The sequence below is a fragment of the Crinia signifera genome, chromosome 6 (assembly GCF_055691185.1).
Source record: "Crinia signifera chromosome 6, ASM5569118v1, whole genome shotgun sequence".
Taxonomy (NCBI): domain Eukaryota; kingdom Metazoa; phylum Chordata; class Amphibia; order Anura; family Myobatrachidae; genus Crinia; species Crinia signifera.
Genome location: NC_139222.1, coordinates 102520493 through 102547336, shown reverse-complemented (window position 1 = coordinate 102547336; position 26844 = coordinate 102520493). Strand labels below are relative to the sequence as shown.

The 26844-nt window shown below is 45.4% G+C and overlaps 2 protein-coding genes across 5 annotated transcripts in view; one reads left to right on the top strand and one right to left on the bottom strand.

Annotated features, from left to right (window-relative positions):
• Positions 1-26162, bottom strand: part of C6H20orf96 (chromosome 6 C20orf96 homolog) — a 35875-nt gene extending 9713 nt beyond the window's left edge. Inside the window, exons 1-8 of one of the 3 annotated variants that reach the window (XM_083146599.1) lie at positions 26067-26162; positions 21660-21798; positions 21389-21525; positions 19230-19379; positions 16187-16286; positions 6439-6596; positions 6221-6322; positions 454-540 (exon numbers count right to left, since the gene is read on the bottom strand). In XM_083146599.1, the coding sequence (XP_083002725.1) occupies positions 454-540; positions 6221-6322; positions 6439-6596; positions 16187-16286; positions 19230-19379; positions 21389-21525; positions 21660-21789 (864 nt within the window). In that variant the 5' untranslated portion in view covers positions 21790-21798; positions 26067-26162. The other 2 variants (XM_083146597.1, XM_083146598.1) reach the window with 2 other exon arrangements.
• The window catches only part of HCK (HCK proto-oncogene, Src family tyrosine kinase), a 137806-nt gene continuing 122909 nt past the window's right edge, over positions 11948-26844 (top strand). Inside the window, exon 1 of one of the 2 annotated variants that reach the window (XM_083146595.1) lies at positions 11948-12054. The gene's annotated coding sequence lies outside the window, so the exon portion shown is untranslated. Of the gene's footprint in view, positions 12055-26125; positions 26295-26844 lie in introns of those variants that run through there. The other variant, XM_083146594.1, reaches the window with a different exon arrangement.

The window sequence follows — 26844 nt, the reverse complement described above, 5'->3', positions numbered from 1 at the left end:
CTGTGATTGGTCCGTCGGTCCAATCACAGCCTTGGGGGCAGGTGGGGTGAGGTGTGGTCATCACTGGTGACCCCCTCACGCCCCCTCACACCCGGCGGTGATTGATCCCTTTGTTACCGAGCGTCTGATTCGCCGGTAACACAGGAAAACGCTGCGATTGGCTGTTCACATTGAACAGCCAATCGCAGCGATCGCCAACGGGGGGGAGGCATCGCCGCCCCCCCTGGGCATGCTGGGACATGTCTGCTGTCAGGGACAGCAGACATGTTTAAACTGTCACCGCATCTATAGACGCGGTGACAGTTTAAAGTCATGACGTATATATATACGTCATGTGTCGGGAAGTACATCCCGGCCATGACGTATATATACGTCAAATGTCGGGAAGGGGTTAAACATACCACAGTATAACATGGCTATAACAATATGGCTACTACGTGTCATGCCACTCACCTGCTGGTATGCATGAATGTCCTGCTTCAACTCCTGGTTCTGGAGATGCATCCTCTTCAATGATAAAGGCAGAGATTCCAATTCTTGCTAAAGATAATAGTTTGGGACCGCAAATAGTGTTATAACTGGGTACACTTTGTTTATTGGGTATTGATAAAATGACACTAGCTGGAAATGACATTTAGTTTACATTTGAGTTAGCTAAAGCAGGTTTTACACTGAACCCTTTATACTATGGTGGTTTTTATTCTAAAAGATATCTGTTCTGGATATATTCATAGGTTTATAAAAATGATCACAATATGTAGTCCTCTAGTCACTTCATATATGTTGGCATTACATGTTTTAAACTATACTAGCATGACTGATTGAGGAGATCAGTGATAATGCCTGATGGATCATTTGGAAAGTAATCAAGACATGGAGTCAGAAGTAATGCTGTGAGAGTCCGGTGGCCCTGTGGCATGCTGACCGAAATCAAGATTTTTTTTTTTTTTTTTTTTATCCTTTGTAGCAAATCTAATCCCCAACCTCAACTTGGGCACATGGAAGGCCCACGGAGTCACCACCTTAGGAGATATATTAGAAGCCCAGACCCTACGTCCATTTACCTCCCTACAGAACCTCTTTCAGATCCCAACATCCGAAAAATTTCATTATTTACAAATCTCACACTGGTGGAGATCCCATTTTCCCACATTCCCCCCTCCCAGCGCCCTATCCCAGAAGGTCCTCTCTAGACCTTTTCTGATGAATACTAGAGGTGATATAACCTTCTGGTATAGGATTCTCATAACCCCTACGGTTTTCTCTAAATCTACTGCGCATATAAAATGGGAAACAGACCTGGGCAAAACTTTTACCCCTACCCAATGGCGCCAGATCTTCACCACCTCCTATAAGATGTCAAGGTGCCTAAACCATACAGAGATGCACGTTAAACTTATCAACCGGTTATATATGACCCCGGACCGCCTACATACTTTCTGGCCGGCCTGCTCGAATAGTTGCTGGAGACGGTGCGGAGGCACGGGCACCATATTCCACATCTTCTGGTCCTGCCCCACAATTCTCCAGTACTGGACAGACGTATTTAACCTAATATCCTCTGTATTTAAAATGAAGGTTGACCCCGACCCCTCCCTCGCTTTATTTCACATCTACCCCCAAGATGTTCCCACAGAGAAGAAACTGGTCCTAGGTCACATACTTATTGCAGCCCGAGCCAATCTGGCCCAGCAGTGGAAACAACCCTCCTCCCCCTCCCTCCTACCGGTAATCTTGAAGACCAATTTCCACTTTAATATGGAAACAAACTTCACCCCATACTCGTCCTCGACTTCCTCCCCCCACATCCGCTGGCTCCCATGGCATGCCTATGTAACGGAGGGAGATGGTGCTAAGTTCTTCCCATCACCCTCTGCATCAGACCCCCGCCAGTTTAGCCTGGTTGAACCTTCAGAGGACTGATGTGCTTGGGGGTATACGCCCCTGACCCCCTCCAAGGGACCCCCCTTGTTTGGAAATGTTTAGTAAAGTTATTTGATTTGATAGCCTGTCTACTCCCCCGTCTGGGAACCTCCATTTGTTGATATTTCTTTTTGATTGTTATAACCTGCAGTGTTCGCTCTGCGTAGCGAAGAAGTATGTTTATTGTGAACCTATGCCCCCCCTGAATACCCCCCCCCCCCAAATGTCCCCCCTTTTCTTTTCTGTACCCCATTTAAAAAAAAATCTGTTACAATAAAAATGTATTGAAGTTAAAAAAAAAAGAAGTTTTTTTTTAAAGGACAGTCCTGTAAATGGCTCCCCTTTTTAAAAACCTAGGAGTTCTTCCATTATCCCGCAGGTTCACCGGACTCGCACCCCATAACATCCAGCCCATTAACTAGTAGAAAAAAGTTTAAAAAGATCTCAACAACATGGACGTTTTGGTAAAATGACATTTATAGACAGAGGTTGGGAAACACTGGTGTCAGTCAGGCATATCTACCTTCCACTAGGAAAGTTCAGCGTTCTAAAGCTGCTGTTCTTCAAATAATGGGATATGCTGCAGTGTTGCTGTCTGCCAACACAACATCTTCTAAATACAGCGATTTCTTACTGGAAAAGCACAACAACTCTTATATATTAGCCCAGATCTGTCATTGTGACTGTGTGTATAAGGCTGGGCGGAGTCATAGAGTGACAGATCGGGGCTAATATCCTATCACCAGCAATTTCCACCTACTCTTTCCCTGTGGCTGTGGTGAGCAAGAGAAGAAGGAGATCCCCTGGCAGTATCCCCAGCCCCCCCCCCCCCTTGATCCCCCGGCTGTATCCCCAGTTTTCACCACGATCCTTCCTCGATCCCCTGGCCACATCCTCAGCCGCATCCCATCCCCCACAATCACCCGGCTCTGGCTACCTGCAGCAATCACCCTGCAGCCAGACAGCCCCCTACCCCTGCAATCACCCGGCACCGCTTACTCCACCCCCAACGATCACCCTGCAGCCAGTGTCCATGTACTTTTTCAGGGTACTGCTGCCTCCTCCAGCTGGGCCCAGGAGAGCCTCTGCTGCCGCCGTGTTCTCACCACCACTATCCATCAAGCCGGAGGGCCTGAACCGCATAGTTACCTACCTGAACAGCTGGGTGCAGACACCTTCCGGAGCGGTGAGATCTCTGTGTCCTTTGATGTCTTGGCCAACCTGGCCACAATACATTACACTGTAATTTACCATGTTACCAATTAAAAAGTTAAAATCAATTGTATTTGTGGTTCTACAAGAACAAAGGGCCTGATTCAGACCTGCTTGCTAGGCTGCGTATATTCGCTGCCTAGCGAGCAGGTAAACGTCGCCCCGCCAAATGAATCCCCGCACTAGCATGCAAGCAGATGTGTACGCTTACACATCCACTCACATGCGGCTGCAAGGAGGAGAAATAATTCTATGGTCACACACCATCAAATGATTTCTCTAGCCTTCGCTCTGAAAAGTCTATACTTTCTTTTCAGATGCCCGCTATCCGCCAAAATGGGGTGCAGCCACTGATGTCATATGACATCAGCCGCCCACTTCATGGATGCATGGGCATGCCTGCGTTCACAGGGGTACGCCCAGAATTTCCATGATTGCGTCCGCCCAACCCCCATCCGCAATACCCATGAACCATCTCTCCCCCACCACCACACCTCCTGCACCCACAGCATCCCCGCAACTGTCCATCACTCAACAGATGCACCACCGCACCTGGCCAACCCACATCGCCCACACGGGGCGCCCCCGCACGTGTAACTCCACCACCCTCAGTATCCCGCACCTGCCACTGCCCCACCCACACCACCCCCAAGCTCACCTACCTCTTTATTGCAGTAAAATTTAATATTCAACCATAGTGGAACACTAAAGCCCTGGTAGTATATTTTCATAAAAGATTGATTTTCATCATTATAAATTTTGAATAGATCTAGGGAAGCCTCCGAGTATCCTGCCTTGTGAGCAGTGTACAGGGTAGTGAGGGTTATTCAGACCTGATCACATGGCTGTGGTTATCAGTGGACTGCGCATGCGTTCAGCTCACTGTACGGAAGCACAAGACCATCCTACTATATAATCCAGCGTCTTTTTTATTACTGGAAAGCAAACACTCCGGCACTGCGGGGGTTATTCAGACCTGATCATTAGACTGCGATTTTGCAGGTCGGGCAATTATTGAATGACTGCACATACGTACGCAAAGCCACCCAGTGATAAAATCCAGCAATGTCAGCTCTGGCCACTATTATCCTGCTTTTATCACACTGGCCAAGTAAGTCCTGGGCTATACGCAGACTGCACACACTGGGAAAATCATTAGATGGTGAGCAGGTTGTGAATGGATTTGCAGCGAATAGCAGGGCAGGATTTCACTCTGGCTGGGTGGAGATTACCTGATCGCAGGGCTCTACAAATTACCAGACCAGCGATTAGGTCTGAATAACCCCCAGTTTTCTGACTAGTCGGTGTCAGCAGCCCAATGCAATGTAGTGCCCTATCTTTCCCCTCCAGTGTGTCATACTACCAGCCGTGAAAGTCAGCAATATAAGGCATGCAGCCATCTCCCATTCATAGCTTTTGTCTGCCTGACAGGTGGATCAGGTATTCAGTTGGTTCCTGTGACTAGTTCCACATAAAGAGGCTTCTGGGGGGGATCCTAAGACTTACAACACTGCAGGGATTTCTGACTACAGGATCCACTTATCCCACTTACATACTGAGCTCATTACAATTAAGGGGACAGTGACACATGAAGGGCACAAGGGGCTGCTGGAATGACACAAGGGGTTGGTCTAGTGCAGGAGCTGATGCTTATCATGTGAATCTGCCTTTTTCAATGTATTTTTTATTGGCTCATGCTATTTCAATGCATTTTATACCAGGGGCGTGGCCTAGTGGACAAAAGGCCATCCCCAATTTTTGGCACATGAATGATGTTGGCATTTGAGCACCCCTAAAAATATGTTTGTGCTCTTTGTCTCTGACTGGTTGGCCACCCCTGATTATACAGACCTGATCGCTGTTGTGCGAATTTGCAAGCTGATTGATGATTGAACTACTGCGCATGGCTACGTATCATAGTGCACATGCACGAGGCCAAACAGCAACAAAAATCAGCTATTACTTTTTCCGCAATCCCCTCACAACTTGACTGACAGGAAGTCAGCGTTTGGGGGTGGCAACCAACCGTTTTCTGGAAGTGTCAGAAAAAAACGCAGGCATGCCCAGCCATTTTCAGGGAGGGTGCGTGATATTAGCTCCGGCCTGGATCAGCCTGATTCTGTTGCAGAGTTGTGGAAGGGTCAGAGTTTTGCACACTTGCACGGACTGAGAAAATCATTTGAGGGTGAGTTGCAAATGGATATGCAGATCAGCAATCCATTCCAAATTCATTCATTTTTTTAAATATTAATGATAAAATATTAATAAATTAGTGTTTTAGCCCTGATAAAAATAGATTTTTATCGATTTGAAATAGATGAAAATCAACTTTTAGTAAATACACCCTTGGGAGTCTACATGACTGTATAGAGCAGATCTGAAAACTACAAGGACCTCCTTTTTTGGAGTGTTACATGATCTAAGAATGCAGCTTGCAGACCAGGCTCCGAGAGAACCCTGGTACACGTTCCATACATAGCTCCGGGAAGAGAGGAGATCCCCCGATATCAGCAGGTATAGCGGTGGCTTGTGTGCTTTCTTGTTTTAAGAGAAATCTGGGGCACAGGATATGCTTGTTACAGACACTTATCTATAATGTACAGCAGAGGTGCAGCTACTGTATTCAAGTGACTGTTATCCGACAAAATATTGTATCTCAGAAAACACACTGTAGTTAACACTATATACAGTATAAATAAAAAGCCTAACGGGCAGCAGCGTTTATAGGACACATTAAAATGGCTGTATGTCAGGCAATTCCACTTTATTTGGTAGGTTGTTCTGAGAACTTAGTTGTTTGTTAGCATGCGGCATTCCCTATGGCAGAGTTTCCCAAACTCGGTCCTCAGGGCACCCTAACTGTCCAGGTTTTAAGTATATCCATGGCTCAGCACAGATGGTTTAAATTAATTGACTGAGGTACTAATTAAGTCACCTGTGGCTAAGCATGGCTATACTTGGGAACCTCTGCCCTATGGCATTGTGTGTTGTCCTATCATGAGCGGTGGGTGCGCAGTAATTCTGCCAAACTGAAGAACCTCAACGCAATACTGTGGAAAGCATCTTTTCTCACTAGTTCTCTTACCTCCATTACATTCTTTAGGATGGCATCCTTCACCATTAGGCGACTTTCCAACAACTTCTGTGTCTCAGTATGAGCTAAAGCTTCCACATCAGTAGCCTGGTCCTGAAGGAGGAAATGAGAGAAAGGAATTTGTAGTGCACATGCATGAATGTAATGTTTCATTCACAAACAAACTAAATGGCGCCATATAAATAAACGATAATAATAAATCCTCGCACCTGATGGGTCTCATTTAACACTCGTAGCTGTCTCTCGAGCTCAGCAGTCTCCAAAACTTTCATTGAATGCTCCCGATCACGGTACTCTCGCAGGTGATGTACGTTCTCCTGAGCTGCCTTTATCTTTTCCTCACAGGCCTTTAGCTGAAGACGCAGTGCTGTAATTAGATGGCTCAGAGTTCATAATCTACAGATTTGATAAACTATGCACACATCCGGTTGTGCCATGTTTCATGGGCATTTCACAGATTTTCACTTGTGGCTGTCATAGTAAATGGGCAGACTTTACTATCCAGATGGACTCTGATTAGGAATTGTACAGTGTGAGTCATGTGAGGGGTTGCAGTACACTAACTGGAGGACATTACCATATAACATTTTTGAAAAACTCATTGACCTTTTGCTTATGTTGACCTTTTGGGGTCAACCAAGACATTGTTGACTTCATATACTACCCCTGGATATTTTCATTCTCATTCCATTTTGACTAGGAAGGAGCAACAGGGCAGACACACCAGGAGGGGTAAAACAAATGATTGATGATCTTGGTTAGGCGAATGGTCAAGAGCATGGCAACTATAGTTTAATGCCAAAAAATGCAAAATCATGCACTTGGGTTGCAGAAATCCAAAGACTAAACATAGTATAAATGGCACTATAATGGAAACTACTGAGGAAGAGAGGGATCTAGGTGTCACTATTTCAGGTGACTTAAAGGCAGGTAGGCAATGTAACAAAGCAATAAAGAAGGCAAGTCAGATGTTTGGTTGCATAGGGAGAGGTATCAGCAGTAGAAAGAAAGAAGTAATAATGCCATTGTATAGGTCATTGGTACAACCTCATCTAGAGTACTGTGTTCAGTTCTGGAGGCCATATATACATTAGAGTTGTACAAAGAAGGGCAACTAAAATGGTGCATGGCCTACATCATAAAACTTACCCGGAAAGACTAAAAGATCTTAATATGTATAGTTTACAGCAGAGAAGGCAAAGGTGGGACATGATGGAAACTGACAAATATATCAAGGAATTTAACAAGGTACAGGTGGGAGACACAGGAAGAGGAGCAACAGAACACGAGGACATGCACTGAAACTAGAGGGAGGAAGATTCAGGGGAAATTTGAGGAAAATGTACTTCACAGAAAGGGTAGTGGATAAGTGGAATAGCCTCCCATCCGAGGTGGTAGAGGCAAATACAGTAGAGCAATTTAAACATGCTTGGGATGGGCATATTTATATCCTTACAAAGAAATAAGGTACTTATATGTTAGTTGGGTGCCCACTTTACATACGGAAGAAAATCGCATTGCATGTTCCATTTTAGTGCCGTGCGATGAGATGCGATCCCAGTGCTTTATATTCATATAGTTGTGATGTATGTCTATAAATTACCATGACTATGGTTTCTGAATACACTTAAGTTAAGTAAATAGTGAATGTGTGGTTCTAAAACCACACCACTATCCACGCCACCCCGAAGTGTGGCGTGCGCAGTGAGCCCCACGAGGGGCGGCGGAACGCGTCCTCCCGACCTTTTCATACCCCCACTATCCACGTAGGTGTGGAGTTGATTTTATATACTGTATAAGCACTTAATTTCGCGAGTAGTAATTTTCGCGATAATTAAGGAATCTGCGTTTTCGCGAGTGGAAAATTTCGCGAATAATTACCGGTCGCATCCCCCATAGGTTTCTATGGGGGATGCGAAGCTGCCCGATGTATCAGCATCGGGCAGCCCGGCATCGCAGCCCTGGGCTATCGCCATTCTGATATGGCGATAGCCCATTGTAGCCTATGGCTACACATCGCACTGCCGAGCGGGGCAGTGCGGTCAGAGGGGTCAGCGCATAACCGCGCATGCGCTGACTCCCCGGCATCCGGGTTAGGGCTTCGCAGGGACGGGCTCCTATCGGAGCCCTGTCCCTGCACCCCCAGAATGATAAATCCCTGCGGATGATACCGCAATGCGATGCCCGGCGTTGTCATCACGCCGGGATCGCTATAGAATGATAAATGCACCCTTTAGGGAGGGAAATATTTCGCGTGGCTTTAATTTTCGCGATTACGGAAGGCTCGCGAAAATCGCGAAAATTAAAGCCTCGCGAAAATAAGTGCTTATACAGTAGTGTGGCAAGCGCAGCGAGCCACCGAGCCCGAAGCGTGGCGAAGGGACGCGGATTACTTTACATGTTTTCCACGTCTGCTCGCCACGCTCCGGGCCTCGCTGCGCTTGCCACACTATATAAAATCAACTCCACGCCGACGTGGATAGTGGGGGTATGAAAAGGTCGGGTTCCGCCGCCGCTCGCCATGCTTCGGGGTGGCGTGGATAGTGGGGCAACGCTGCGCTTGCAACGCTATGGGGTGGTGTGGATACTGGGGGGGGGTTACTATGGGGTGGTGTGGATAATAGGGGGGTACCTACAATTGTCACTATCGCATCGCATTGCATTGTGAGGTACAATGCGATGCGATGATGCCTTAAAAAATAGCAGGGAATCAATTATTTAGTAATATCGCATCGCACGCATAGTGTGACACTAAAAGTGGACATGCGATGCGATTTTCTTACGCAGAATAGCCCACTATGCAAATAGCTTAGTGGGTGCCCAACTAACATATAAGTACCAGAAATAAGGATCAAATATGGTTTTAGGTAATATGTTTAAAAAAGGGGGCAGACTAGATGGGCCAAGTGGTTCTTATCTGCCGTCAAATTCTCTGTTTCTATAAATATATATTTTTTAAACGTAAAAAAGTATTCAATGAGGGTTATGGAACCACAATCCTGTTAATTCCTGTGATTTCCCTGAGACAGTGAAAATAAGCACAAGTTGACTAGCACTGGAGCTGCTTGAGGATTTATTGGGAAGAGAGCAGCAGCCTGGATTTTAATTTTTTTTTTTTCCATTACTAAACTGAACATTATGCATGAGAGACATCTTGTCTCATTAAAAGTACAAGACGAAACACAGTCTTCATTTGCTTGTTGGATATATGGATTTTACACATACAAAAGTGATATAAGTAATGAAACAAATTGAGATGTCCCCTCACATATGATTAATGTAAGCCATTAAAAACATGCAGAGTTTTAGAAAAACAATGAATATATTCTGAGGTAAGGGGAGCATCAGTCACTTGCGTGTTGAGATGTTCTACTTGGTTATTAGGTGTCAGGACCCGAGTTCTTGGTGTTCCCGACAGTGATTTCAATAAGCCAGTGGAGCGATCTTGATCGGGGAAAGCAGGGAGGCTATAGGTAGTTCCTATGCATGGTCAGAGGTGAGAGGACTGGCTAGAATCTGTGAGTTGGTGTGACCCAGGAGAGAGGTGCAGGGTCTAACACACCAGTGGCTATCACCAGGGGCTTCCACAAGGGAGCTTGGACTGCATCCAACATGCACTACCTGGGTCCTTTAGAACTGATGCCAAAATATTTCGGGTGAGTAAGATGGTTGGAGTTTGGGTGGCACTGGATAGCTGCAGGGACGTCGACAGGTCAGCCGGGTCCCGGTAAAATAAGGGGAGAGAACAGGATAAACTTGGAATACTAGTGTGCTGAACTGAACCCATGGAGCAGGATACTCTGGGAATGCTGGTGTGCTGAACTAAACCCAACAAGTAGGATATACTTGAAGTGCAGAGTTAAACCCAGCAGGTATGATACACTTGGAGTGCAGCAGAGCTGAGCTAAATCCAGTGAGCTGGATACAGACTTAAGGTCCCAATTCACCCAATTTCTCGGCCCAATCCGTCCGAATCATGGGAAATCGGGCCCAAATCGTGTAGTGTATAACTGCCTTAATAACGGGTGTGGTATGGGACTCCGACAGTCGGGATCCCGACAGTCATTATCGCAACATCGGGATCCCGACTGGCCAGAGTCAGACAGCATGGCGAGTGCAAAAAAGACCCTTGCGGGCACGGTGGCTCGCTACGCGAGCCGCCTATTCTATTCTCCCTCTATGGGGGTCGTGGACCCCCACGAGGGAAAATAGCGGGTGGCCATCGGGCACCCGGCTGTCGGCGTTTTGACAGTCGGGATCCTGACGTCGGGTAAATGATTGTCGGGATCCCGACTGTCGGGAACCCGTCCGGCACCCCTTAATAACATAACTACTGGCCACTGTAGAAACTGAGAACTGGAGCCCAGGCATGCAGTTCTATAAAGCAACATTGTTCAAGGCATCTGCACTATGCCTGAACTTCCTTTTTATCCCCCCCTAGTCCTCAATGATTGGGAGACTGTCAGCTGACTGTTGTGGAGACCATGATTGGAGAATCTGCAATCAGCTCTGAAATCAGCTGTGCAGGGACAGCAAGTGCAGACATTACTGCCAGCTGGTAGGGATAACATTACCGAAATCAGACTTCTGCAGATACACACACAGGAGAATACATTGAGATAGCTAACCACCCAGGAAGGAGATTCAGCAACAGAGACTGCAACTTTGATGCTGGGAGACTTCTCAGGTAATGAAATCAGCCAATCAGTATATACTAGAAACTGATGAGCTGGGCTAAACCCAGCAAGTAGGAAACACTGAACTGCAGACTGTTGGCAGAGGAAACTCAAAAGATAATGCTACTAGAAAAAGAGGAATTACATAAGGTTTATGACATTAAGCGCTGGGTGCTGAAAGCTATAAAGCTGTTTATTTAGTAGTAGAGATTCAGCCTTACATAATTCAGACTTACAAAGATTTCTTGTACACTGTTAACAGCCATTATTGTATTAATTCAGCTTAACTTTTAGAGATGAGTTTACAAATCCCTGCCAAGTGTTAATTCCACTAAAGGTTCTTTCACTTTAATATTAACAAATAACATGTAAAAATTGATGCTCATTGCTAGGTGTTTTGATATCAAAGGATATCAGTTATGATTAGCAAAGCTCACCTATTTAAGGATATAACATGATAAATGTGACATAAATACTCAATTGTGCAGAACTGCAAAAGGTTGGCAAAGCATAACATTAACAGTCTCGGGCTGGGCCGTGGCAGCAATGTGCATTTGAATAAACTTGTCCTCTAATGAGGAACTTGCATTGATCGTGATATAAGGGGGTGGAGTTTCTATGCCCTCAGCCTCTGGGGATGTCCGCTAATTCTACGACCTCCCTTTGATCCACATAAAATCGTGGAATTTTAAAAAGTGTGGTCCTCCCACACAGGAAGAGAAATTTGGTGGGAGGTCCTTACTATGGTATAAATATGGACACCAACAGGCTACTTGCATAAACCCTGAGGAAGACTTACAGGTCAAAACGCGTTGGTGGTTTGGAGGTACCTGGGATCCCTATCTGAAACCCGGCACTGGGACTAGTTTTTGGAGGCTGTATGAGGAGGTCCACCCGGGTTATAAGATCTGGCCCCACATATGCTTCTTAAATAGCCTTTTGTGAAAGGCCAGATATGGTACCAGGCTTTGTTTTTCATGTTCTTGTATGTTTTTTATGTTAATAAATTTGCTTATTACGCAATGAGGTTTTCCCCTATATGTTTATATCTTTGAGGAAAAACTGGAGGATTAAAACAAAGGAATTGAGCCTACAGTGTGACCCCTGATCTACGCTATATTCCTTGGCCTTGGGAAAGGCCTCGATACGGTAAGGGCACATATATATTTGTTGAAGTTGCCATTTTTCATTTAACTCAAAGGGCGGTATTCAATGTGAATACCTGCGAGGTGCAGCGAATCCTTTTTAGGATTCGCTGCACATTCGCCACGTTCCGGAGCCAGCGGGCTCCGGTATTCAACGTGTCAGGGGCTCGCTGCCCCTGACAGGCGAATATGAGCTCCTGCGGCGAATGCCGCAGGGAGCCTGAGGAGGGTGCCAGGCAGAGAGATGGAAGTCTCTCTGCCTGTCCCTGAACGTTTGTGGGGGGCAGGTGGGCTCCCCGGGTGCCAGGCAGCACAGGCTGCCCCCCGGGGGTGCCAGCAGGGGGCCGCGTATATTCACTATACCCGATCGTAACATCGGGTGCAGTGAATATATGAATATGTAATGAGCGGCTCGGCTCCGGCGCCCCCTGCTGGCTGCTGTGTAAAAAAAAAAAATAGATATTTTTTTTTAAATTAAATATATATTCATGTGCTTACAGCACATGAATAAAAATAGCATGCCCCTCCTCAGAATAAAATTCCTGATTTTTTGACACCAAATGTAAAAAACAAAACACTTTATTTTAAAAGTTCACATTCCATTTCACCATAAAAAGATAGCGATTGCTACTCGGTGAATCATGGCGAAAAAAACCTTCAAATGTATTCGCCATGTGGTCATTGAATAGGGTGATTCACCGTTTTTGTCAAAAATTCGCCAAACAGCACAAATTCGCCATAAAAACATGGCGAATCAGGCTCATTGAATACCGCCCAAAATCTGCACCATGAGATTCTATTTGTTCTATTTTTGAGGTTGTGAATTTTGACTGAGGACCACAAAGGAGGAGAACTTTGAATAAAAAATGATCTTCCCATTTTACCATCATCTATCCCAGGCATGTCCAACGTTGGCCCTCCAGATGTTTTGAAACTACACATCCCAGCATGCTTTGCCACAGTTTTGCTATTAGAGAATGCTAAAACTATTGCAAAGCATGCTGGGATGTGTAGTTTCAAAACATCTGGAGGGCCAACGTTGGACATGCCTGATCTATCCCAATAGGAAGTGCGGGTTCCTATTCTTTCTATTTGTTTGTCATATTTGTAGGGAGTGGTACTACCAGGTACCCTGCAGCATCCAAGATTTTTTACTTTATTAACATCTGTACATGCAAGATTTGTGTCTCCAGGTCCGCCTACGCCTGTATGATCAGGACTTTCATCTTCCCACTGCATGTACTGTGCCCCAGGAGATTTAACAGTTAGTGTCTCCTTTTAAAGTGCCAAGTCTGAGTGACCAGTATTCCATCCTGCCACATAGGCTGCTGAAATACTGATAATGGCTCCATGGTCCCTGACAACAGCCTTAGAGTCGGAGAAGATGGGGTAGGAACCACTTGAGAGCAACTCACATTGCTGTACACCTTAATAAAAGCATGTAGCACCACAATAAAAAGTATGGGGGAGCTTCAATTTATAGCCAACGACCTGCATGTTCAGAGGATCCAGCTAACGTCACTGAACGATATTGACTGCCGTGTGTATGCTCAATATCGGAGTCCCGCGGTCAGGGCCGGCACTTCTGGCAAATGCAAGAGGGGCCAATGGCCAGGTAGGTTGATTTCTACTTGCAAGGTGGAGGTTCCACCTCCCAATTGGCGCACAAAGAGAGCCTCTGGAATGGTGGCGGGTCCGGCGGCTCTCTCTGTGCACCGCTGAGGTCCAGGAGAGAGGGGGGCATCACACACTGCTATCCCCCTCTCTCCTGCAAGCCAATTTCTACAAGCCAAGAGGTCACGAGTGTGCACAAATGCAAAGGCCGAGTCAGAAGCCCAGTCTGTCGCTGCCCGCGTGATGTGTATGGGGCTTTCAATTTGCACTTTAGCCAAGTAGCACATTTCTAGGTACATGTACAGTATATTCATAAAGAAAATTCAGAGATGGGTGCTAATGCAGCTGCACGTGAAGTTTTCTTCACAACACAGCTGCTGATGTGAGCAAGTAAAGCAGCCGCCCAAAAATTAAAAGAGACACGTACTGGAGCGACCACAACTCATTTGCAGTTGTGTACGCATATGCAGCCTATATGCAAGAATGGGAAACATAGGGCCTTATTCTGGTTCACTCTCAGAGGCAAATTCCTTCTCAAATGGACAAAACCACGTGCACTGCAGGTGGGGTAGATGTAACATGTGCCCAGAGAATTAGATTTGGGTGGGGTTTTAATTCAAAGTGAGATCTATATGTGCAGAGAGAATAATAATTCTCTCTGCACATGTTACATATGCCCCCTGCAGTGCACATGGTTTTGTCCATTTGAGAAGGAATTTGCCTCTGACAGTGAACCAGAATAAGGCCCATAGATGGCTCGAGTAGGTCTATGGCTATGCAGACTACCTTCAGCAGTAGCAACACTGGCGCCATGTTTTTGCATGCGAGGGCTCACAGCTGATATCAGATACATGCCACAAAAACAGCTCTGACACGGCTGCATTTTAACAACCACTCTCTGCATATACAATGTTAACAACCCCAAATAGTCACTACCTGCCAATCACTTTGCAGAGGCATCCTGACTGTATGCGGATACGCAACGGCACCTTGATACAGGTGCAGTGTGAACACAGCACATGCGTAGTCTCATGATAATCGTTCAGTTTCTTGGAACGACGGCTCTGCATCCACCTCTGAATCAAGCCCTATGTTAGTATGTTCATTTTAAAATACTGAATGCAGAGAGGGGAAAGAAGAGGCAACCTCTACCTAAAGCTGAAGAACATCAGAGAATACTACATTTATGCCCAGCTACATATATTCATGTGTACTCTAACACTAAGCGATGATTCCGTTTTGATTTTTAGGTAGGAGAACTGTGTGAAGTGTTATAAAAGTGACTGGTAATGAGCCTATGATAACATGGAGTACTTGACTGCCTCCTAGTGGTCAAGAGCGAGAAAGTGACCATAGCTGTGGATGGGCTGCCTGAAACTATGGGGGTAATTCAGACCTGACTGCATGGGTCCGAATTCGCAGCGGCCAGCGTTCAGATAGACGCCTCCCCGCTAGACTCAAATCCTGCCTTGCAAATGAATGTGATCACTGTAGGAATAGATGTTTACGGCTGCAAATCTATTCACAGCCGTGCCAATAAGTCCCAAACCCTTCTTAAGATGCTCACCATGAAATGATGTTTCCACTGTGCACGTGTAAATCCATGGCTACTCTGAGTATGTGATGAATACAGGCACATCTGGCCTGTTGCTGATGTTACACCCTCCCCTAAAACGCCTGGGCACACCTGCATTTTTCCTGACACTCCCAGCTTTTTTTCTGGCATCCCTAGCGTTTTTCTTAGCACTCCGACTAAATGGCTGGTTACCACCCCCAGACCACTCCCCTGTTTCCTGTCAATCTCCTTGCGAATGGCTTGAGATCAAAAAAAGGTAGCAGGCTTTCATCGCAGGATGGCCTGATGCATGTGTAGTACAGGCGGTTCGCATACACGGTGTATCGGTAATCAGCCCCCAGAATCAGAATTTGCGGCGGTGCAATCAGGTCTGAATTACCCCCTATGCCTGAATAGAAAAGAGGTAAAATTTCAGGCTGTCTATTGTCAGCGAATCACAATTCAAGGATGGAGAGCAGTGTTCCCTCTAAGCTGTGCGCACGTGCTCGCGCACACAACTCGACGAGCATGCGCACAGACATTACAACAGAGCGCACAAAGCAGCAGTGGTCCCTTTTTGCAGTTGTAGACTCAATTAATGTGTGTTTCACCCATTAACTACATTGTGTGCTGTGTTTTGAATGTTTAAATGTTTAATATAATTTTGAAGTAAAGTTAACACAAATACTGAACGTCATTTTCCAGTTATATATAAGTGATGCACAAAAGCTAAAATTTCCTTCAAAAGTTGCACAGCCAAAATCTTTTGCTGTACACAGCCTTCGTAAAATTAGAGATACATTGGTCTGCAGTCAGTGAAAGAATCTTAAGATGACATTTTCAGTGATACTTCCCAGCAAATGACTAGCTGGATTCCTCAGGTGCTTAGTGAGCATTGCGTTATGTGTGCAAATTTATTACGGTTCAAGACCAGTTTTAAGCAAGCAGCAGCATAGTATCTCCTCACCCTTCTCGCGCTTCTTTCTCAGTATTCTGGTCATGTCCAGATCCCGATGAGCATCTTTAACCTGACGTTCTGTCCAAAACTGCACCGCCTGTATATTACTCTGCAGAAAGACAGAAATTATATAGCTAAGTCATTGCATAGAGGAAACAGGCACATACTATACTATTATGAAGGAAGACTGAGTGAATGTACAACAAAAACAGCATTAAGGGGAAACAATAACATTACAGATTACTCTGTTGTAATGGAGAGAGAGTCTACAAACCCGAAGATGTCCTGAGTAGGAGTGGAGATTCAGCCCCGGAAACTGTTCAAATACTCCTCCATACTGGAATACCCTACGGCTAGTTGTCTCCAGTCCAAAACATAATGTCTTTGCTTAAGCACTTTCGGACTGCTTCAGAAGCATAACAGTTTCCGGGACTGAGGGCCTTATTCTAGTTCACTCTTTCTGACAAAATCCTTCTTAGATGGACAAAACCATGTGCACTGCAGGGGGGGCAGATGTAACGTGCAGAGATAATTAGATTTGGAGGAGTTATTTTGTTTCTGTGCAGGGTAAATACTGGCTGCTTTATTTTTACACTGCAATATAGAGCTCACTTTGAAGTAAAACTTTACCCAAATCTAATTCTCTCTGCACAAGTAACATCTGCCCCACCTGCAGTGCACATGGTTTTGTCCATCTAAGAAGTATCTAAGAAGTATTTTGTCAGAAAGAGTGAACTAGAATAAGGCCCTGAATCTCCACTCCTACTCAGGACATCTTCGGGTTTATTCAATAGGACTCTGATCTCCAGGAGGAACAATACCTTTATTATATGGTGATATGCGCTTTATTCATTTTATATTGTGAGTGTATTTTATTAATACATTTATGTTGGTGACATACAATATTGCACTATATATCTGCATTTTGAGTTTCTTCTAGTTAAAGCAGGATATAGGAATGAAACTTGCCAGGCAGACCGCCTGTGGGTGTGATTATACATGCGATTAAAAAAAATGTCACCAAATGTATCCAATTTTTTTGGACAATATAGCACTATATTTGTCTCTGGAGTCTTTTTAGAGAGAAGACAAAGGCCCTTATTCTGCTTGGTGCGGCCAGATCCGAATATGCGGCCAGGACCGTGCGTGCGAAACCCTGCCTTCCATACGGATCGGCCACTCCGTCCGTACGCGGTAAGAAGCTGGCCGAACGGACCGCACGTGTATTTTTCACGGAATACGCCTCCTCCATCTCAGGGAACCTCCCCCATCATTCGATGGTCGCAGACCATCGAATGCTGGACCGAGTGTTCCACCAGCTCCCGCAACCTCAGACCACACGGACATTTTTCCGTGCAAAAGCAGTGATCTGGGCGGGCAGCTGACATCCGGCGATGTCATATGTCCGCCCCCTACACGTGCGTCACGACTGCATTACCATACGTACGCCCAGCGTTTGCATGGGTACGCCCATGAAACGCGGGGTGTATGCATATGGTAATGAGCCCAAATAGCCCTTCACGCCCCTCTCCACCCCCTGTTCGTAGTGTCCACATTTCATGCGGGATTTGGCCGTACGCCCCGCTCGCACATGCGCAGAGACGCCTCTGCACATGCGCAGACACAAAACATGTTTTATTTACTTTTTTATGTGTTTATGTGTTTCTTTTTTTATGTGTTTGCCAGGCTGTGACTATTGGCATAGCTGGTAATGGGTATTACGTGTATGGGGCCTTGCAGTGTGTCCCACAGTGTGTAAGGGTATTACAGTGTGTTGTATAATGGCCATTGCGGTATGTCGCATATTGTGTAAGGGTCATTGCGGTGTGTGTCAGATATTGTGTAAGGGTCATTGCGTTGTGTCGCATATTGTGTAAGGGTCATTGCGGTGTGTCACATATTGTGTAAGGGTCATTGCGGTGTGTCGCATATTGTGTAAGGGTCATTGCGGTGTGTGTCACATATTGTGTAAGGGTCATTGCGGTGTGTGTCACATATTGTGTAAGGGTCATTGCGGTGTGTCACATATTGTGTAAGGGTCATTGCGGTGTGTGTCACATATTGTGTAAGGGTCATTGCGGTGTGTCGCATATTGTGTAAGGGTCATTGCGGTGTGTGTCACATATTGTGTAAGGGTCATTGCGGTGTGTGTCACATATTGTGTAAGGGTCATTGCGGTGTGTGTCACATATTGTGTAAGGGTCATTGCGGTGTGTCACATATTGTGTAAGGGTCATTGCGGTGTGTCGCATATTGTGTAAGGGTCATTGCGGTGTGTCACATATTGTGTACCAGTCATTGCGGTGTGTCACATATTCTGAAAGGGGCAATAAAGTGTGTTGCACAATGTGTAATGGGCATTGGCAGGGTGGCCCCATCAAAAATGTTGCTATGGGGCCCACAAAGTTCTAGTTACGCCTCTGCACTGAGCTACTCTTTTTTCATTGGCAAATGATAGGGAAAGAAAATAAATTTGATTTCAGAAGGTACTGATCTTTTTACTGTCATTGAGAAAGACATATTTGCAGAAAATGGATACAGCAGAGATTAATACAATAAAAAAGCAAAATAATAAGCTAAATAGAAATTTTGTTAATTGCAGAGCTTGTGTTTTAATCACACAACAAAACTGAAACAATGTTACTGTACATTATAATGTGTGCACTAAGCAGTCCTTCTAAGGGGGGTTTTCAATCCCCCACCTCTATTTCCGACGAGGCAGATCGGCAAAACTTTAAAAGCAGTCAGGGTCATTTTGCCAAGAACGGACGTGGAATGTTGAGCTCCAGTCCGGATCGTGATAGTCCACAACTGTTTCTCGAGGCCACACCCCCTTTGGGGCACTCTGCAGGTGGGACATTGAATCCCCTCTCCCGATTATCAGTTGAGCAGGCCGAGAACGGGACAGTGTCGCAGCCGTTGGGACATCCCTACAGTCGTGCACCAGGATTGAATATCCCCCTTAATCTGATTACATCATATGTGCCACAAATAAAGATGCATCTAACCATTACCAAGAATAATGATATGTTTCCATCAACTGTACACTCACCTCTGCCCTGTCATACTGTTTCAGGAGCTCACTGGCACTATTCATATTCCCATTTTCCATCTCAACTATCTTTTTCAAAATGGCAGCATTCTCCTGCTCCATGTATTTGCAGTGGGAGCGCAAGCTGAATATAGATGTCTCACTACAGGACTGAAGGAGTGATACAAATTGATAAACAACTATGAGTATTCTAAATATAAACATATACATAGATAGATATTTTTTAATGATTTAGTAACGGACTCTAATACAGCACAGCTTATTCTGGTGTGCCTTAAATTGGAAACAAAAGTAATTGAACAAAACTGGGTAATAACAGAGACACATAGCAGTAGGAAGACTGTAGAACAGTGGTTCCCAACCTGTGGTACGCGTACCCCTGGGGGTACGCGTCCACCCGCTCGGGGGTACGCGGCGGCCCGGCCTGTAATGGCGGCCGCGGCAGTCAGACAGGTTGCTGGAGGGGAGGAGAGTGCATTGCGCATCTCTCCTACCAGTCAGTGTGCTTCCCTGTGACTGGCCGCCCGTCCGCCAATCAGAGCTTGCTTGCGGGCCGGCAGCCAATCAGGAGCCGGCCCGCGAACTTTGATTGGCGGGCAGCCCAGTCACAGTGAAGGGAAGGAGAGATACGCAGTGTGCTGTACTCTCCTTCCCTGAGAGAAGCAGCGGTGGCAGGTACACGGCAGGGGGACACTGGACTGTCCTCTCCCCAGCAGCAGCGTCAATGGTGAGTGTGCTGCTGCTGGGAAATACTATGGGGGCATTGCTGGCACTGTGGGGGCATACCATATTGCTGGCACTGTGGGGCATACTTGTTACTGGCACTGTGGGGCATTGCTGCCACTGTGGGACATACTTGTTACTGGCACTGTGGGGCATTGCTGGCACTGTGGGGCATACTTGTTGCTGGCATTGTGGGGCATACTTGTTACTGGCACTGTGGGGCATTGCTGGCACTGTGGGGCATACTTGTTGCTGGCACTGTGGGGCATTGCTGGCACTGTGGGGCATACTTGTTACTAGCACTGTGGGGCATTGCTGGCACTGTGGAGCATACTTGTTGCTGGCACTGTGGGGCATTGCTGGCACTGTGGGGCATACTTGTTGCTGGCACTGTGGGGCATTGCTGGCACTGTGGGGCATACTTGTTGCTGGCACTTTGGGGCATTGTTGGCACTGTGGGGCATACTTGTTGCTGGCACTATGACGGCATACTTGTTGCTGGCACTGTGGGGCATTGCTGGCACTGTGGGGCATACTTGTTGCTGGCACCGTGGGGCATACTTGTTGCTGGCACTGTGGGGCATTGCTGGCACTGTGGGGCATACTTGTTGCTGGCACTTTGGGGGGGCATACCTGGCACCATTGGAGCATAAGTGTATCTGGCACTTTTAGGGGCATAGGTGTATCTGGCACTATTGGAAGGCTAACGTGATCCGTTGGAATGTCTTTTGCTTCAGTAATAGAGATTTGACAGTGTTCTGTTATTTTATATGCTGTCCGCAGAATGGGCTGAGCTTATATTGTGATCAAGTGGTTGCACTTTTTTATTTTCTCGTCATTGCCAATATGACTTGCCCCTGTTAAGCCACACCCTTCAAATGAGACCACACCCTTTTTTAGGCCACGCCCCCTAAAAATTTCACGAGGGGGTACCCATAAAGGAAAAGCCTAATCAAGGGTTACGGGAGACAAAAAAGGTTGGGAACCACTGCTGTAGAAGAAAGTGAGGTTTAGAAAACTTGCACTTCAAGGAGGATACATTTAATGAAGTAAACTATCTGATTTCGATACATTCATGGTATTCTTTATTGGCATTATCTTTTAGATACATAGTTATAGTACTGGAAGGTAATTTTTATGAATTGTTATTGTTTATACATATTTTTTCATGTAAAAATCACACATTCCCAGCATCCTTTGAAGCAGGAGGGGATTATCATGGACAATATAAATGTCTGTTTATGGGGATACTATTTCACACCCTGATGGCCCAGGGTATGGTTTTTGGCATCCCCCTACAAACTAGAATGCTTTTCTGTGAGAATTACTGTGCAGAGCCAATGTGGAGGTTAAAATGATCCACCTCACCATTAGAGGTGGTGGAACCCAGTTCCACCCTGTCCCCCCTCACTTTAACCCCTGAATATTTCACATACCAGCAGTGAAGGGATGTTCACATTCAGCTTTCTTCTCATAACATCATGATTCTTTCCGAGCTGGCGGCATGTTGTTGAAGCCAGGGGCTTGTGCCTCTCTTTCCTTTTGTGTTTGTCATTATTGATTTGTAGCAGAGCTGATAAATACACACAAAATAACAGTTAATAGTGAATATGCAAATGAGCAATCATATGTATTTTGGTTTGGTGCATAAATCTGTTTGTTATTGTTCATTGATAGCACTTTGCTCTGTATAGTCCTTATTATTACCTGTGGGATGTATGGTAGCCTTGTTCACTGCAGTTGTCTCCCTTGTATGACTGTGGGTCTGGTGTTGGACATTTGGACACTGATTACAAGCTGCAAAGCAATGTCTGCTGGTTTTAAGCTGCTGCTTCATGTTTATGTCCTGAGCAACAAGAGAAAGCATAGAGTCACCTTGCATACTTGAGTACTCAGAGTTAGAGGCCGATCTTCTATTGAAAGTAATGGGTTGGGTATGAAATGCTGGTAGTCAGAATCCTGATGAGTAATTTAACCGTAACTCGGCCCTCTAGCAGCCTATACATACCCCCCCCCCCCCCCCCAATCAGCCTAACCCTAACCATCTGTTCCCTAATCCTAAAAATAACCAAAATAATTACCATTGGGATCCAGCATTGTGAGTATCAGGATTGTAACAGTCGGGATTATTATTATTTGTATTATCATTTATATGACGCCACAAAGGTTCTGCAGTGCATGACAATACATAGCTGAGCAAAAAACAAGAAAATACCGAATTACAATAATAGGCCAGTTAGGGCAAGTGCATGGTAAATACAGTTGCTGCAGGGGACTGGACATCTGGAAATCATAGTATCCAGAATGTACTTTATTTTTTTTAAAGCATTTTGTATTCATACATGGGTCCCCTCCTCAAGATACCTCATTAAAATATATATGCTTCTGGTCCAAAGCATTTTGGATAAGGGATACTCAACCTATAATAGATAATATTACGGAGCTGGAAGACGTAGTTAGACAGGGTGTGGTATAGCTCGCAGACAATGTCTAGTCAGACAGTCAATAGGTCGAAACCGGGGGTGAAATGTAATAGGCAAATAACAGACAAAATCGCACGTTTTTCGAAAATCGCAAATGTAATAGGGTGTATTTGGCGGTAAAAATTGCACATTACACATCAAATCCAGATGTTTTCTCATAGAAAACATAAAAATTGCAAAAGGGTGTGATATTTGGTAAACATTACCAAAAATCACAAACAAAATGGACTAGGTCCAGGCTGGCCAGTTTGACAGTTCTGTCCAAAAAACAAGTAAAAAAAAAAATGGCGTGTGGTTTACCCACCCTCCTCCAGCCCTAAGCAGGCCTTGGTTCCTTGAATACGGGGGGGGGGGGGGGGGAACAAAAGGACTGGGGGGGTCCCCCATATTTTGGAACCAGCACCGGGCTCTAACAGCCAGCAGTGTCATGCCACAGCCGGGGGACACTTTTTATAAGTCCACCGGCCGAACCAAGACCACCGTGGCTGGTAAGCCCTGGGTGGGGTGCCTGTGGGAGTGGGGATCTCCCTAACAAAGGGGTCCACCCAGGCTTCACCCATCCACGGCGGAAGCCAAGGGCTGTCCCCGTCACCCCTGCGCTGTAGGTGGCGGGCTGATTCTTGTGTTAAAAAAAAAAAAAGATGTAAAAAATACATTGGTTTTCACAGTAGAACTACATCTCGTCCCAAAAAGACATGAGTTAATTTGTTTGACAAAAGTTAGACATGCATTAGTCCGACAGTGACATTATGGAACAACATGGAAAATCGATACGTGTACATGGGCACTGTATAAGTGTACCACCCCCCCTAGCAATCGACATACTTTGGACATGGTTCCTCGCTACGCTCGGCACACTATTATATTCTCCCTCTATGCTGGTAAAGTATGAACAAGTCGGTTTAAAAAAAAAAAAGTTGGTTGTCAGGATATTGGGTGCGTTTGCATGTCTAACTTCTGGTGTCACCTATTGACTAGACTAGAGATTTTCTGTCAGCCATCTGAAACCCAGTAGTCAACAGATGTAGGGCTGCAGGTTTCTCACCTCTATGCAGAGAGAAGGATGGCAGCTAGCAAACCATATTTTACTTTATTTCGTGTCTATTATCTATCTATCTATCTATCTATCTATCTATCTATCTATATATATATATATATATATATATATATATATATATAGAGAGAGAGAGAGAGAGAGAGAGAGAGAGAGAGAGAGAGAGAGATAATAGACATCTGTTGGCAGCAAGTGAAACTACATATCTTTCTCACTCTCATTAGCTCCCTTACTAGCTTTTGAAGCATTTCCTTCCAGTGGGCTAGTATATGTATATTTGAGTACTGAATTTTTCCAATGAAGTGTGCCATCTTGTGGTTGTTTATTATGTTGCATTTTGCTTGCTCTTGAACAGCGGTTCTCATACTGTGGGTCCTGGCCCCAAAGTGGGTCCTGACCTTCTCAGTACGGGGTCATGACTCCAAGTTGCTGACCATTAGGCTGATCACTTTTCTAATATCAATCAGTAAATCAAGGAGTCTGAAAAATCTGTTGAATTTTCTGTTACTTCAGACTCCTCACATTATTTTGTGCCTCCACAATGCTGCCATGTATGTGCTGTCTGCTGACTACATGTGATGTGATGACCTTCTGCTTTAACTTACTGGGGTCCTGTCATTATTTTTATTGTCTGACGGGGTCCAAGAGCAAAATAGTTTGAGGACCCCTGCTCTAGAAAACAGTATAAAATACAATGGCTCCGAATGCTTTGTATTTATGATTCATACACATTACCTTTCGCTAATCACATTCATCCATGTGTAATGCGCACGCTACACAAGCACAATCGTTCGATAATCGATCCATTTTCAAATTCTCTGATCAGGCCCAGAGTTTGGGAACCACTGATGTAAACATTATAGCCTCACATCACTATTGCTGCCCTTTTCAACAAACACAACTCAGTTTCCTAAAATACCACATGTTTTGGCCTCAGTTACAGCTTAAATTAATTATGGGAGCAGGGGGTCACGAGAAAAGCCTGTATTTGTAGTACAATGATTGCAGTCTACAAATGTGCTTCTACACCACATGTCTTCAACCTGTGGCCCTCCAGATGTTGTGGATCTACATTTCCCAGCATGCCCTGACAGTTTTGGCATGCTCTTATAGGAAAAAATGTGGCAATGCATGATGGAACATGTAGTTTCACAACATCTGGAGGGCCATAGGTTGAAGACCCATGTTTGACTGAAGTGCAACATGAAGCATCATTTTGGATTTCTGCTGAGGAAAAGAGACGTCTGTTCCTTCTCACAGCTATCCCCCATCTAAAATAGTCCTCACCACCCTTTTAACTTATTTCAGTCATCTTACTTTTAAAAATAAAATGTCACTTTTCCACACAATACATTGAAGCAACTACCCTTGCACGTCCCACATCCTCCCCTTCATCTATGCAAATGTCTGCTTCACAGTTAATGCTGCCATCTTGTTCTCTAAACCTATGTTAAACCCAACAGCTGCCAGGCGGCAGGATTGCAAATAATACATTTTAGGGGAGGTGTATTAAGCCTTAACAAGAGATAAATGCAAGGGTGATAAAGAGAAATAAACGTCCAGCCAATCACCTGCCAACTGCCATGTTACAGGCTGTGTTTGAAAAAAGTCAGTAAGGAGCTGATTGGCTGGACATTTATCTTTCTTTATCACCCTTGCATTTATTTCTTGTTAAGGCTTAATACATCTGCCCCTGTATGCGGTCCTTTTGCATAAAATGTATCGTATGCGATCCTAGCCAGGGGCCAGGCTAAAGGCTGCGACAAATATTCATGGCAGCCCATAGGATCTGCAACTGTGCTACAAGGCGCATGGGAATGCACCTCACATCGCATGAAAAGGACATGCGATGTGTCACTTTATGCAATCCGTTGCAGAAAACCATAGCAGTGGATGGGGGCCTTAAGGTGGAGGAAATCTTGGCACACGTGCAAACTTCAAGGTACAAGGTGGAGAAATGTAAAGCTGCACGGCACCTTGGGCAGCTTTGCACTTCCTAAATTACACCCATAATTTCCATTTCAGTCTGTTCCCTTTCAAGAAGCTCTGCCCCCAATGTCCCAATCTGTATAATGTATCTTACCATGAACAAAGCAGTGCGTCTCTGATGAAGTCTCTGTGTGTGACACCCTGTCAGTCCTATACAGGACGTACAGATTTCTGTGGCCAAGTGTCTCCACAGGCAACTCTAATCTGTCTCCAGAGATATCACTCTGCCTCTAGAGCTTTATATGACAGTCACTAGAGAGGACAGTCAGCCAGTCTGTCTCCAGTGATTTTTATGCAGTAACATAGTAGTGTGTCTCTACAGTTAAGACCTGCTCGTCAGTCTGTCTCACGGGGCTCCAGCATGTCTAAAGACTTCAGAAGATGTCTGTGTCCTGAGAGTAATGTCTGGCGGGGTCACTGTCATCTGTAGTCTGCCTGTGGCACTGTGTCTCTGACTCTCTGTCGCTCTGTGCTTCTCTCTCTCTCATCCGACTCTCCTCCAATTCCCTATATTTTCACTAGTTTGTCAATGTCGCTTCGAGTTCGCTCTCTCGCTCCCCTCTGTCCAAGTTACTATCAATCCGTTACCTTGGCGACACGGTTACGTCACGGATGCGGTCGTCATCTTGCCACACCCGTGCGACGGAGGTGTGCCAATATGGCGGCCTTGAGCTTCTCTCTATGGGGGGCTGACTGAGTGGAGAAGTGACTGTGAAGCTGCCTGTGTTCGTGGCGTGCCGTTAAGAGACTGCTCTGTGGGTGGAGAAGTGATCATACATCCATGCCTACAGTACAGGGAGGGACTTTAAAGGACAGGTGATGCTGCCATATTTTGTAGCATTCTAACATTAGAGCAGGGATTTCCCCCATTGCAAAACCACGCTTGTTGTCATTTTGTACACTTCCGTCCCCTCCGTGTCCCTCCCCCCGGTGGCCGATGTCTTTTGAAAAAACAAACAAAACAAAAACACCCAGAACTCCAAAAAAGTGGTAAATAACATTGGATAGAGCAGGAGTAGGTTTTTCTTGGCTGATGAGTGCAACTTTTATTTATAAATATAATAGCCAGCAAGTGCGTTTATGCCAAAAAATTATTTGGCTAGTTACCTCAGGCCATTCGCAAGTTGAAACACCCCAGTTACGGTATCCGGATGGCTAGGTCAGTCAATAGGGTACTTATATGTTAGTTGGGCGCCCACTGAGCTATTTGCTTAGTGGGCTATTCTGTGTAGGGAAATCGCATCACACCGCATGGGCCATTTTATTGCCATGCGATGTGCAATGCGACGCAATATTTAATGTAATTTATTCACTGCTTTATGTGTCCCCAAGGTATCGCATCGCACCTGCCGCAAAATCGCTTTTA